This window comes from Dipodomys spectabilis, unplaced genomic scaffold (assembly GCF_019054845.1).
Source record: "Dipodomys spectabilis isolate Male_0828 unplaced genomic scaffold, ASM1905484v1 ptg000046l, whole genome shotgun sequence".
Classification (NCBI taxonomy): domain Eukaryota; kingdom Metazoa; phylum Chordata; class Mammalia; order Rodentia; family Heteromyidae; genus Dipodomys; species Dipodomys spectabilis.
In genome coordinates this window covers 666,799-681,481 of record NW_024870723.1, presented here as the reverse complement: position 1 = coordinate 681,481, position 14,683 = coordinate 666,799, and the positions used below count along the sequence as shown (strand labels likewise).

Here is a 14,683-nt window from a genome sequence, read left to right as displayed (position 1 = left end):
CAGCCTCCTGAGTAGCTATAAACATAGTACCTATTCAGTGTGGGGAGGTTTCTTATTGAGGGAGGGGGGTGTTTTGTTTTTGTTCTTTTAAGACAAGGTCTTGCTATGTAGTACTATGGCTTCAAGCTCAGGATCTTCCTGCCTCTGCTCCTGAATGCTAGGATTACAGGTCACAATTTAGGGGCTTTTGTTGTGTTTTCTTCTGTTTTGTTGTGCTAATTCTGGGGCCTGAACTCACTCTTTTGAGCTCTTCTTTGGCTTCCTCCCAACCCCCAATTCTGGTGCTCTACCACTTCAACCACACACCTCTAGTCCAGCTTTGATGCAGGTTAACTGGAGACTTTTCTGCCCGGCTGGTTTTGAATTGTGATCCTCTAGATCTCAGCCACCTGAGTAACTAGGATAACAGGTGTGAGTCACTGTTACAGAATTCAGTGTTAAAGCGGTAAACTATAAAAATCTTCAGGGCAAAATAAGCACTGCGTTCTCATCATGGTGAATGGCCCCTGGCTAGCTCAAGGAAGACCTAATCATGCAAGGGCTCAGGAAATTAAAAAAAAAAAAAAAAAAAAAACACTTAGAGCTCCTTGCACTGACAACAAGAGATGCACCTTACTGAGCATTTACTACATGCCAGAGATGGTGCACGTGTTCCTCAAGCATTATTTCACTGAACCCTAACCAGAGACCCATGCAGCAGGTATTACCATCACCCTCATCTGCAGTGAGGAAACTGAAGTTGAGAGAGGTGAAGTCCCTCCCCTGGGCCCACGAGGCAGAGCTGGATCTGAGCAGGGACTCTGCCACGCCTGCAAGCACTGTTCCATGAGGAAGCAGTGAGTTCCTGGGACCTTCCCCTTACTGATGCAGTTTCCATCTCCTCCCCCTCCCCCCCCCCCCGCCCCCCAGCACAATCCTACTACTAACCTTCAAGACCCTACATCAGGCCTGCTCCTCCGTGACACCTGCATAGCCATCTCCACCTGGAGCATGTTTATCATTCGCTGCCTCCAGTGTCTATTAGCTCCTGCTGTCCTGACTTTTTCAATACCTGCCCACCTCTAGCGGGCTCTGTGGGCATCCTGAGCCCCTGACCTGTTTGCCTCTGGGCTGCTTATCTAGCAAAGGGACCTTCACACAGTGGGTACCCCATGGGGAAGATTAGGCAGTTCTCATCTTCCCCAGGGGCCTGTCCCAGCTGGAACAGGGTGAGAGTTTAGTAGCTGCATTGTAAAGGATGGATGATTGACTTGATGGATGGGTAAATGGTTGACTTGATGGATGGGTGGATGGATGGAAGGACAGACAGAGGGGAAAATGGATTCCGGACAGTCAGCACGCACCTGAATGCCCCAGGCCTGCAGCTGCTCCTCTGCGGCTCCCAGATCCAAGGAGATGGGTGCACAGGAATTGTTGATTCGGAGCACTGTGAGGACCTGGCCATTGTGAAGCTCTGGAAGCAGAGGGGTCCCAGACAAGCTCAATGCACAACCTGCAGCCTGCCAAAAACGACTTCAGAAGCTGAGCCAGCCACTCACACCTGCAATGCTAGCTACTCAGGATGCTGGGACCCAGGATGAAAGCTAGTCTGGGAAAAGTCCCTGAGATTCTTGTCTCCAATTAACCACCAGAAATAAAGGCGAGAAGTGGAGGTGTGGCTCAAGTGAAAAGGCTTAAGGGGGGGGGGGACCCTAAAAGACAGTACCCAGGTCCTAAGTTCAAGCCCCACCACCAGCACTAAATAAATCATAAAAGGATAAAAATAACAAGATACGCTGAACAATATACAAGTAAGGAAAACCAGACAGAAAGATAAAGTGAACAAAAACAAGTTTCGAGGACCAAGTACAGTGATGCAGGCCTGTAACCTGAGCCAGGCATGTAAAAGGTACAGGTTAAGAGGATCACTGTCTGAGGCCAGCCCGGAAGGGGAAAAAAAATGCACAAGACAGTGCTGGAAAAGAAAACAACACAAAAGCAACTTCCCACAGAGGAATAAGAACTGGCTTGGGAGAGTATTTGGTAAGCTAAGTCCAAAGCTCCAAAGTCAGCACTGCCAGTAAGTAAGTAAATATGGAGGTTCTGCATATGGAGCCTTTACCAGAGCCCCAAGAGGTGGATGTGGTCCCCTGGTGATGGAGACAGGGCAGGAAGTATGGGCAGACAGGGAGGTGGGCCTCAGACCATCCCCTCCACACCACAGAAAGGACGGTGTAAAATTCTCCCCAGGACCTGGGGTCTGACAGGAAGGCTCTGGCCTTCCCCAGCCTGGTTCTCCGCAGTGTTTACCCAAGTGATAGAAAGACTTTTTACTTTACCCTGTCTTGCTTTGCCTTTCTAGAGTTTCTGTACTCCTGACAACATCCTCTGTCTCTTCTGCTGTTTCCAATGAGAAGAGCAAAGCCCTCCCCATAGACATGCTTGTTTTTTGTTTGTTTTTTTTTTTGCTTATGTGGTGCTGAGGAATCGAACCCAGGGCCTCAGGCATGAAAGGCAAGCGCTCTACCACTGAGCCACCTTCCCAGCCCAACATGCTTGTTTTTACACTTAGGCTAAGAAAAGCTACCAAAGGAAAGAAGGTGCATGCGTGTTCATGTGTGCAGGATGGCGCACGTGCCTACACAGGAGCAAGAACCAGCTTGCCAAAACGCAGAAGAGCAATGTCTTTAAAGTCCACAAGAAAGACTTCATTCCATTCTGTGCTACTGCTATAAATATAAATGTCTAAATCGCTTTCCTAACCAAAGTTGTAATATTTTTTTCAGGCAGTCAAATCCTGTTTCAAATCCTGTAAATAACCAGGATATTGATTGCCGTGTCTCCCCTCCCACACACATGCATAATTCAGAGGGCTGGGTCCCCTTGCTACATGCAGCCTTGCATTGCACACAACACTCGTGAAGTATCGCTTGTAGATAGGCTGTGTATAGACACTGCAGACAGGGGACTGCCCTCCCCAAGCTTAATTCTAATGGAGAGGTTGAATGTTTATCCCACAGATAATTATTCCAGACTCAGGTAAGTACTGCAGAGAGAAATGAGAAGGTATCAGAGGGTCTTGACAGGCTGAGCCATTAGAAGATTCCTCAAGGAAGGGATATTTCAGCTGAGTTCTGAAGATGGGTGCAAATTAAGCAAGGAAGAAGCTTAACAGGCAGAAGGAACAGCATGTACAAAGGCCCTGAGGTAGAAAGAACAGCATGTCAAAAACAAAAACAAACAGACAAAAAACAGAACAAGGAGAGCAAGAGCCATTATGGCAGCCGGTGCAAGATGATGAATGACAGATCTTCATGCAAGCCCAGAGGGAGACAACGAAGCAGAAAAATGACATGGCTGGATGTATTTGTAAAAACAACAACAACAACAAAACCTCTCTGGGTGACACATAGACAGAGGATGAACAAGAGGAGAAACTACTTAGGAAGCAGAAGTCAGCGGAAAGAAGAAGGTACAAATGACAGCAAGGGGCCTGGAAATGAATTTCAGAGTCACCCCTCCCCCTTATCTAAGGGCCCCATCACTCACTCATGCAGTAAGGCCAGCACAGCACAGGGGAGGCTGGGGGCGTGACGGGAGAAGGCAGCAACCTTACCTTGCCCCCACGGGGGAGGGCTCCCCCTGGGAAGGGTGCTCCAGCCAGAGGAGGAGGCGGGCAGAGGGCTGGCTGCCCCTCCAGGGTCCATCTGCGGCTCACAGGCCATGGCAGGGAGCCAGCTGGCTTTAGTTCCCCTTCCCAGAGCTGCGGTTCATTCTGGAGCAGCTGACTCGGCTTCAGGGGCCTTCAAAACATAGCACAAAAAGGAACTTCAGGGCTGGGCCTGAGCAGGCTGGGCTTCCCGGAGTCTCAGAGGCCCAGATGACCAGAGATTGGGAAGAACTACCGCAAGTCTTCATGCTAACTTTGGTCTTTCTGATGGTGGTGAGGGAGAGAAAGGAGGAACTAAAATTTCCCCAGGCCTCAACTAAGAACTTCCTTGTGTCTGGGGCCTAGTCCACCCCTGCCCTCTCAGGAGCATCCCAGACCAAGGGCATCCCAGCCAACCAGGCAAGATTCCGATGACACACTTACAACAGGTTCCCAAACAGCTTCCCACAAGACACTGTGACACACACAGGATAAAAAGCAAATACAGAAAACAAACACTGGCAACCACAAAGACAAAAAACAGCCAGCTATCTGATGAACTGGGAATTCCTAACAGAGATTTGTAGTCCAGAACCCCCAGGTTCACCGAAGGTGCAAGGCCTCAGTGCCTCTGAACATATAAAATAGTACTTATTGAAATGAATTCCAAGAAATAGAAACAAGTTGTTTGCTCGTTTGTTTCTGCTGTCAGTGGTGAAGATGGCATGATCTGTTTTTGCTTTCTGATGTGTTTTGTTCTTTTCTTTTTGGTTTTTGGGTGGTTGTTTTTTGTCTTGTTCTTTTATCTGTCTTTAGGGGACAAGGGGGACACAGAAATGGAGAGACCAAGGGTGAATAAATGCAGCAGTGGTACTCACTAGACACTATGTTGAAAATGAATTATCTGCTGGGAAGGTGGCTTAGTGATAGAGTGCTTGCCTAGTATGCAAGAAGTCCTGGGTTTGATTCCTCAGTACCACATAAACAGAAAAAGGCAGAAGTGGCTCTGTAACTTAAGTAGCAGAGCACTAGCCTTGAGCAAGAGAAGCTCAGGGACAGTGCCCAGGCCCTGAGTTCAAGCCCCAGGACTGGCAAAACAAAAACATAAAGAAAGAAAGAAAAGAAAATGAACTATACTAATTGTGGGTGGAGATGAGAGGGAAAAACTGGGAGACAGTGAAGGAAGGGGTGACATTGCCCAAAAAGAACTGTACTCTTTACCTGACTTATGCAACTGCAACCGCTATGAACATCACCCCTATAATAACAATATTTAAAAAAAAAAAAAAAGAATACTCAGGTTCAGACTAAGCAAGGTAAATGCCAGCCCCCGCCCCTCCCCCACTGGCACACTTTGAGTGGTTTCATCTCAGAGTTCCAGTGGTCCTAACCAAAGAACCTTCCCCCACAGCGGCCCAGCAAGGAATCAATGGATGGACAGCTCCAGTAAAGGGCACATACCATGAAATATTAGCTCTTAAAAAAATACTCATGGTGCTGAGCCACAGATTTAGTTCTGAGCTGCCAGGTGGCCAAAGCAAACATGGAAACACTATCAGGTAAACAGCTCTACCTAAGTAGAAAAGAAAAAGATGGTGACATTTAACTCCAAAAGATCTTTAGGATGCTCCCAGCAGCCTCCAGGGCCTCACTGAGGGGCCTGGTGGGCATCAGCCCTTGGCCACTTTTCAGTAGCAAAAGCAGAAGTGCATTCAGTGGAGACTTCCTCGGTGAAACACAGCATCCCCAGACTGTCTGTTCCAGCTACAACCAGCAACTCTGCCATGTCATGGATCCACCTAGGAACTCGAGACCATCCTCTGCCAGGGAAAATTATGCCGGAGTCCCTGGGGATGACACATCAGCTCTTGCCAAATTTCTGAGTGAGAAGTCAACTGGAAGCTTCTTCGTTACCATGGCCAGTGACATCAGCAAAGACATGAAATGTACAGCGGCCACACACCTGCAGCACTCCAGGCAGGAACACACTGTTACTATCAGGACCTGGTGGTTCACATCTGCAATTCTAGCTACTCAGGAGGCTGAAATCTGAGGACGGCCGTTCCAAGCAACACTGGACAAGGATGTCTACGAAACTCTTATCAAGTGGAGCTGTTGCTCAAGTTAATAGAGCACCAGCCTTGAGTCAAAAAATCTAAGGGACAATGTCCAGGCCCCAAGTTCAAGAACTAGAACCAGCACCCCACAGCGCTCCCCCTCCCCGCAAAAAAAAACAAAACAAAAACCTCCATGGGTCTGATCCTTACTAGTGCATCACTATCCACTTCTCTCAAGACTTCACCCAAGACCAGCCACACAATCTGGAAAGTACATTGCAAAGTGAAAAATGTGAGAGCCTTCATACAGAAATGATGGAGACTTCCAAGAGGATCACAGGAGAGCTCACGGGCCTTTCCAAGTGAAGGGGCTTGAGGGACCATGCAAGCTATCTGAGAGAAGCTGGTTCTGATTCCAAGCTCCAGAAAGATTCCCTGGGAACTCTCTTTCCCAAACAAGAATATATCAAAGATGAGGTTTTTTTTTTTTTTTTTTCCCTAGTCCTGGGGCTTGAACTTAGGGCCTAGGCGCTGTCCCTAAGCTTTTTTACTCAAGGCTAGGGATCTATACTTGAGCCCACAGCTCCACTTCTTGGCTTTTTGCTGGTTAATTGGAGAAATGAGTCTCACAGATATTTCTACCCAGGCTGGCTTTGGACTATGATCATCATACCTCAGTCTCCTGAGTAGCTAGGATTAGAGGCATAAGCCATCAACACCCAGTTTAAAGATGAACTTTTAATTAGCAATGACCACACACCTGCCCTGAAGCAGGGCCTAAAGTCAGAAAGCAGCTAAATGTTATGAAAAGACCCAAGACTTTGAAGCCAGAAAGGATGGACTTGAATCTCTGTTCAGCTCCTCCCTGCTCTAGGACCATTGCTGCCAAAAGCACCCAGCCTGTGCCTCACTGCTCCAGTCTATAAAATGGGAGTGGGGAAGGCTACCTGGCCCAGCTGCTGCAGGACAGAAAATGGAAGCAGACATGAAGACAGTGCTCTGTGTTCGCCAACCAGGCCCCTTCTCTGCATGTTTTGTTCTAGTTCACAGGGGAGAAAAGTGAGGGTTACTCATGCAAGATGGCTTGCCCAAAGCTGGCCACTTGGAGTATCTGAAGAACATCAGTATTCCAGCTCAGAATCTAAGCCTAACAATTCCATGCCCTTTCACACCTCTGGACCCTGGTCTGGCTGTCTCCGAACATCTTGAAATTGCTTTTAAAGAGAGCAAATCAGAAGAGTTCACTTCCTGGGCATGATCTAAAAACAAATAACAGTCAGTCTGAGATGCTCAGCAAGGTCTCCTCCTCCCCTAATCCAAGGCTGGGCCCCCAGCAGCACTGCCACATATGACAAGCATGGACCAGCCAGTCTTAGGTCTTTCTTCCTTCTTACCACAGGCCTACAAGAGGCATGAAAGTAACAAAAACAGACACAAGGATGTGCCCCGCACTATACAACCACTTTAGGCCTTGTCTACTTCCTGGGATGGCTTTTGCTAGGCTCCTGAGGGTTCTTCGTGTGATGGCTAGGAGTTACCTCTCCGGTCTATCAGTGCCTGCCTACCAGTACCTGCCTGTGTGGCCTGGAGCAAGCTGCTGAATTTCTCTCTGCCTGTTTCCTTAAGTGAGGTAGAGGTCATGATTGTGGAGTTGGGCCATCCTGGGATTGAGTGTTCACAAATGTAAATCACCCAGAACAGCACCAGAGACAGAACAAAAAAATCAATCTTCAGGGGCCTGATTACGAGAAAGTTAGGGTAAAATCTTAAGTCTTGGCCCAGCCCTCCTACTGGGAATCTCCACGTGATGAAAAGACAAAGGCAGAACAATTACCCAACAAGGAAGACCAAGTAAAGAACCTAGGGACTGGGGAAGGGGCCCTGGAGAGGGGGCCTCTTTAGCTTGGCCAAAGTGGAGGTGAAAGAGGCCGCAGGCCGCTAGGACCTGAGCACTGCCACTGACGCCCTCCCATGCGGAGGCTGCAGAGGCCAGGACCCAGGGTGGGCAGGGCACTACCCACCCTTGTGCCCCTGCCCCAAGGGTCACTTGGCTCCGGTCTCAGGCACCGGGAAAGGCTGGCACCTGGGTGGAAGCGGGAGCCTGGAGAGTGCCCCCCCAGCCCCTGCTGAGCCGGGCCTCTGAGCCACCTTTGAGACCCCCACATTTTACAGGACCGTGGGCTGCTCTGCCCGGCACAGCTCACTTCCCCAGAAATCTGTGACCAGGCTGCCCAGCCTCTCCCCCGCCACCAAGTGTCTGCCTTAGCCTCCTATCACAGGGAGAGGGAAACTTTGTTTTCCTCCAGGAGGTTCCCTGTGGGTTGTCTCAGTGGAATTAATCTCTCTCCCCTCTCAGGAGGGAGGGTCGGGGAACAGAAGCCAGGGGAAGGGAAGGGAGCACGGGGACGGGACGGACAGCAAGTCCCCGCTCCCCATTTCGCAAATGGGGAGAGGAAGGCCCGGAAGAGAGAGTGAACCTACTATCCGGGGTCGGGGAGCCATTCCCAGAGGTCCTTCAAGGCCGGGGCACCGTACCTGGCCTGAACCCCGTCTCTGCCCTCTGGTCTGGTCCAGGCCCACCGCCGCCGGGGGGTGGGGGTGGCGGGAGAGGAGTTGTTCGAGATCTCCTTCACCCCCAAATCAGCCCGACCCGGAGGACGGCGCCGTGCGCAGCTCCCAAACGCAGCCCCCGGGGTGCGGGGTTGGGGCGGGGGAGGGGGCGGGCACTGGCGGGCAGCGCGAACGCAGGCCCGGGAGCCCCGCCGTGCCCGCGCCGCGCGGCCCCGCCGCCGACCGAGGGCGCGCACTCACCACCGCCCGGGCACGCGGAAGGTCGGAGGGGGGCGCAGCGTCCCTCCGCGCAGCCTCCGGGAGCCTGGGTGATCGAGGAGGCCCGCCCACCCCATCCCGCCCCGCCCCGCCCCGCCCCGCGGGCGGAGCCGCCCACCGGGCTTGGTTTCATCATCCGCTCCACGAGCAAGCGAGGTCCCGCCCTGAAGCCAGGCCCCGCGAGACACAGTCACCAGTCAGCAGGAGGCACCGGGCGGGACCCGAGTTCCCGGGGATTTGTGTTCAGTGAGAAGCTGCGCTGGGTGCTCGGACCCCCCTTTCCCCCCTCCGCTCCCAGATACCCCGCCTGGCTTCCGGGTGGTCTGCACTGGATTTTACTGAACCCCTCTGCTGGGGGGGGGGGGGTGCGCCGTGGCCCCCCCCCGTCACTGACGGGAGACAGTATATATATATAATTTATACCACACCTCTGAAGATGGGGGGAGGGGAAGCAAAGACAGCCAGCTCTACTGTGGCCGCCCGGTATCCATCAGCGCAGCTCTCCACTCTGCTTCATCTCCTCTTAAGGGGTTCATAGACTTCCACATCCCAGAGAACAGGCCTTTGCTTTCCTGACCCCTCCTCGGTGCTGAGTGGCTTCCCACGGTGCTGGCGGGATGCTCGTGGTCACTTGGTGGCATGCATTCCCAGGCCAGGCCTTCTCCAAGTGGCTGGACGTGTAGTTTTTATTTCTGCGCTTACTGCCGAACCCGTTGGGGACTTTTGAGACCACAGGGCTCACCTGGCTGTAAGCTCGACTAGCATGGACGGATTCTGCAGCAAGTTGTGGCCCGGCCCCCTCCAAAGCCAGCCTCTCCATGAAGTCAGCTAGCTCCCTGCCCTGCCAGTCTGCCTTCACTCATCCTCTGGCACGAATTTACATTTGGACACCTCTTCATGCAGGGAAGCCGGCTGCAGTGACTAGCTTTGTCACCTAGGATAGCTCAGTTCACTGAGTGCCAACCCCTCACTTGCACAAGGGGGATAGGACAAGAATGCCTGCTAAGGACCACATGCTTATTAGTAAAACAAGTGTTCTCGGATAGCCAGGCACAATGCATCTATACCTCTGAAACGTCTGCGTTCCTGAGCTATCCCCTGCATGGGCAGGGGTAGAATAGAGGAAGGGGAACAAAATTCTGTCAAGTCTGCTGGGAAGCTGACTTCAATGGTGATAGCTTGATGATTTCTCAAGGGTCTTTGTGGTGATCCTGAGCCATTATCCGTGCCCAGCCCACCCTGGACCACTCCTTACCTGCTTTCCCAAGCCGCTAAAACGCTTAAGTTCCATGAATGCAAGAATCTTTCAGTTCCTCCTCTGCACTTGTTCTCTCTCACTTCCAGTTCTCAGTGGTTGCCACTGGCTCCCCATCTAGAGAGTTAACCCCATAGACCTCTCTCCCTTTCATCAATCACAGGACATCATGGGCTACGGCAGGGCAGGGAGTTATGAAATCTAATCACTAAGAACTACGGTTTGGATGATGAGTTAAATAAAAAGAAAATCACATCCTGGCTGGCTGACGTCAGTGGAACAACTCGTGACATGCAGCAGGGTCTAGCTGACCCACAGCCCAAGGAAATGCAGCTCTGGTCTGCTATCCAAGGCCAAAAACTACCCCACCCCTTCCCAGACAGACAATCACACCACCACCGAGTTAGGAGTGGATATATCACCCAGTTTTTAGGAAAATCTCTGCATTTCCGGGAATGATCACCTGCATGTCTGCAGACTCCAATTAAGCTTAGGGTATTGGGAGCTTCAAGGTAAGTCAATCATGCTCCCGCCTGCTCCCTCACCTCCCTTCAGTGTCCTTTCCCTTTACTTTTGCTTTCTTTTGGATTAATAAATCTGCACCTGCTAAGGTAACTTCTGTGCTTACCTTTGAAGTCTTTTCTCCAACAAGATTGAGAACTTTCTGCCCTCCCCTACAACCCATTCAGTAACCTGGATCCAGTAACAACCTAAATCCCTGAGTCTCAGCTGACAGGACCCTTCTTCGGGAGGCCCTTTCCTGCCCTGAGCAGAGGTCTTTCCCCATTCTCACTTGTTTAGCTGAAGTCCACACATATCATATAGTAATGGCACTGTTCAATTCTCTCCCAAAGAGAAAAATACTTTGGGACACACGGCTGTTTCTGCAGAGTCAACACCCTACCCTTAGCATTCCTAAATGTATCTGAAGTAGTGAATCAACAGAGGAACAAAGTCATTAGGGCCTCAATTACAGGAAAAGCCTAGTAACCACAAATCCCAGCCAAAGCTACCCTCACAGCAGATGCTCCATCCGTCCTACTGTGCTTGCAAGGGCAAGAGCCATGTCTGAGGGCCAACTGCCCACCCATTTGGCAACCAAGATGAAGTAACACACTGATCTTTCACCAGCTTGGCAGAACTCTCAAGTGAGGCACAGGAGGGAGCCTCAGAACCACTCCTAAGTGGAAGGCCAGGATCAAAAATTAGATCTTGGGTTTTGGAACCGATTTTCCAATTATAGATTCACTGACTTCCTAAACCTTCTTAGTACCATGCCACCATGACATCTTGATCAAACTGAACCAATCATTCTGCAACTGAGCCTAAGTCTGGGCTTGGCTACTATTAGTTCTACAACCTTGGGCAACTAACTTGATCTCTCTGAACCTCACTCTCCCAATTTATAAGACAAGTATAATAAATAATACAGGAAAATGGTGTGAGAAATCATGTATTGAATTGAATCAACTGAATCACTGCTGATATTAACAGAAATGAATCATTTGGAGAATTATTTCCAAGGGTGTCTCACAGAAGGTTCCACTGCTAGTGGCTCTGTGACATCTGTCTCAACATCAGAAGTCACATAGACAAAGGATGAACTCCATGCAGGATACACATGATTTAGACAGCAGGCGAGACCTTGGTATTTAACACACAGCTATCCTGCCACAAAGTGCTACAAGTGGTACATGTTATCTGTCACAATAGTGGGTCAAACCAGAAGAAAAATTACTCCAAATTCCTGTCCAGAAGGCCAACAATCTACCCAGGGAGTGTCAGGGATTTGTTTCTGCAGTATACATAGCAAAATAAATTCCAGGGACAGGTAGAAGGGGGAAATTTGGAGTGGAGCCAGAGAATGGAGAACTGTGGGAGGGCAGTTGAAGGTTTTAACTAGGGAACTTGACTGTTCAGTCTTCTTATCCTTAAAAACTTCATAGGACAAGGGCAGGCAGCTGCACCATGTACTCAGAACTACTGGGCCAGCTCCTCTCCTCATGGTGTCTGCAGTTGCTGACACCTGTTCGAATGCTGGCACTCTTGCCTCAGAAAATGAGTTGTCTGTCCTCTCAAGCTGACCCACCTCCATCAATCATCCCCAAACACTGTGAACGGTCAATAGTCTGCAATTCACACTTGACCCAAGGGCTAATCAGGGTCATCTGACTTTTTTGTTGTTGTTAAGCCAGCAAAGTTAGAAGTTGGCCAATTATGGGGAAGTGTCTTCTCTCTACACCACCAGCCAAATAAAGATGTTGCCTAGCCTATCTGAAAAAGGGGGTAGAGGGGGCAGGGGAAGCGAAGCCGGAACTGCCAGCTTACCTGGATGCTTTTTCAGCAATTTCAGAACCAATCTAGTGGTCCCGATGGGAGACCAGTTGACTGGAGAAAAACAGTCTGACATCTGCTAGATTGTCTCTGCAGGAGAAAAAAATTTAAGAAAAACAGGAGGTAGGGAGAGCTGACGGTTTTCTTTCCAATGCACAGCTTTCATTAACTTCGGGTACCAGCCATCTTCTTGAGTGAAGGCCAAAGATGTCAAGAAATGCAGAACACTCAGCCAGGACCAGGTTAGAGGCTGAGTTACCAACCACTAGGACTCAGAGCCTGAAGGCAGAGGGTTTTTCCTCCCCTGCTCAGGTATAGTGATTTGGTATGTGTGTCTCTACCTCACTGGAACCCAGAACATCTGCTATGCCTCTCTGTGTTCTCATCCAGGGAGGTGGAATTTCAATGTCTATCCTAAAGGGCCACAGTATACTGATTAAAAACTTCCCAGAATAGGATGAGCCTCCCTCCCTAGATGGCTGCAGAGATTAGATAATGTGGCTTCTAAGTTATTTCCTCTCTCTTGAGTTTCCTCCAATCATAAAATGGGAGTGGCTATTCAGGGAATTTGTGTAATACTGCCCATAAAGTTACACAATGTCCTACTGAAAGCTTTCATAACTCCCTTCAAGGAGATTTTGAGGGAGGTCTAAGCTATGACACCAAATGGAATGGTGTTTTTATCTTTCTAACAGGCAATGAGGGATGTCCTCTTCTGTAGGCAACTATGAAACTACCCAGAGCAGTCAAGAAGCATTAGCTTAGAAACTGAGTACTCAGTACTAAGAAATGAGAAATGGTAACTCAGTACTGAGACTAAGCACAACAGTCATGGGCACAGATGTAAAGATACTGAAGAATCTTAGCTTTGACGGGGCACATCTTTGGATTGGTTCCTTAGCCCCTCTCTGGCTCAATTCCAGCAAAAGAGGGATCAAGTTGGTTAATATAAATGACAAATATTCTTAGAACACTTAACTTGCAAGGAGAAAATACTGCTAGCAATTTTAATAGAAATCATTTGTTTACTCAAGACTATTCAAAATTCTCTGACTTCCCAGCCTCCCTTTCAGTCAGATCAGGTCCTATGACCCACACTGGTCAATGGGCTGAGAAGTTATCATGTGACATTTTAAACTGAAACAAGAACTGGCACGTTGGTCAACTTTTTCTTCTCATCTCTGCAATCATGGATTCATGTGTTGAGAAGGTAGAGCAAAGTGGAAAGTCGTATGAATCACTGGCTCATTACACCAGAGAACAGCTGTCCAAAGTCAACCAACTTGTATGAAACTTGGAAGAAGTTGATTCTGTTCTTCAGAAACAGGAAACATTTGCTTATTACTTATAATGTTCCAGGCACCATATGTGGCACTTTAATGTTATTTTTAATAATTCTTTCCTTACAGCTAACAGTAGTTCTAATCTGGGATAGTATTGGTACCCAGGGGACATACATTTGGTGATGCCTGGTGATAATTCTGGATATCACACTGAATGGGTCCTACTACTGTCTATTGGGTAGGCAGCAGGACACTGCTAAACAGCCCCATAATGGATTTAGTATCAACACGGCCCCCAAAGAAAATCCCTCCCTTTGAAACCCAAACCCTTCCCACTACGACATTTCTATTTCCAGATACACTGTCTATGTAGGTATAGACACATGTACAACTTTTCAATCCTTTTATGTTCAAATAAGAATAAACCACACAGTTCTGAAAATGTCTCAAATTCATTCTCTATCAAAACCAACACTCCTGCCTCGCTGTCTCTAGTGGTCTAACAGACTTACAGCAGACCCTAATTTCTCAGGGCATATCATAGTAGAAGCCCTTTCTCTGAGAACACCAAAGGGAGCTTTTAAGAAACATTAGCTCTGCCCCATTCCAAGAAAGCCACAACTGAGCTAAGAGGGACCTGAGTGTCCCAACCAGCTCTCTGAGAACAATCAAAATTGGGGTCTAGAATGAATTCCTCCACCTGTGCCTTGGATCTCAAAGGCCTCCAGACCCTTGAAACCTCATCCTTCCCAGAATGCCTTCTCAACCTCCTCTAATCCCCTCCCTGCTAGCACTTAATCTCATCTCCCTGCCCTCTAGCCACTGACTACATAAGCCACTACCACCTCTCCCCTCTCCTGAGCTGCTTACACAAAACTGGTCATGTGAACCAACATCATAGAAGAGCAACAATGTGAAAAACTGATCTTGGAGCTAGGGCTGTAGTTCAGTAGTAGGGTAGGCCTAGAACTTCGGGCAGCACACACAAGCACAAAGGTCTAACCCAGTGAAAAGCACTGCGTCTGTTTCAACTGTTTACCCAAGAGTAAATCTTTAACTAAACTGCATCTACTTCTAGTTTGAGATGTTATGGAGATATATTTACTTGATATACAGGTCTAAATATCAAGCTAGCAACTTGATGGCTAGAGCTCAGGAAAGTTATTTTAAGGGGGTGAAACGAGGGTGGTTACATGAAGGAAACGTAGAAAAGGCCAAGACTACATCCATGAGAAAAAAAAAAAAACAAGCAGCAATCAGGAAGAGACAGAACAGAAAACAGCACACCATGGCGTAA

At 49.0% G+C, this 14,683-nt stretch overlaps 1 protein-coding gene and 1 long non-coding RNA gene across 3 annotated transcripts in view; one reads left to right on the top strand and one right to left on the bottom strand.

Annotated features, from left to right (window-relative positions):
* The window catches only part of Tmem268 (transmembrane protein 268), a 23,770-nt gene extending 15,448 nt beyond the window's left edge, over positions 1 to 8,322 (bottom strand). The window contains exons 1-3 of one of the 2 annotated variants that reach the window (XM_042678737.1): positions 8,221 to 8,322; positions 3,596 to 3,782; positions 1,344 to 1,453 (exon numbers count right to left, since the gene is read on the bottom strand). In XM_042678737.1, the coding sequence (XP_042534671.1) occupies positions 1,344 to 1,453; positions 3,596 to 3,704 (219 nt within the window). In that variant the 5' untranslated portion in view covers positions 3,705 to 3,782; positions 8,221 to 8,322. Of the gene's footprint in view, positions 1 to 1,343; positions 1,454 to 3,595; positions 3,844 to 8,220 lie in introns of those variants that run through there. The other variant, XM_042678736.1, reaches the window with a different exon arrangement.
* LOC122107127 lies at positions 6,171 to 14,683 on the top strand. The gene is made up of 3 exons (XR_006147292.1): positions 6,171 to 6,186; positions 11,306 to 11,308; positions 11,571 to 14,683. It is a non-coding gene; the product is annotated as an uncharacterized LOC122107127 (long non-coding RNA).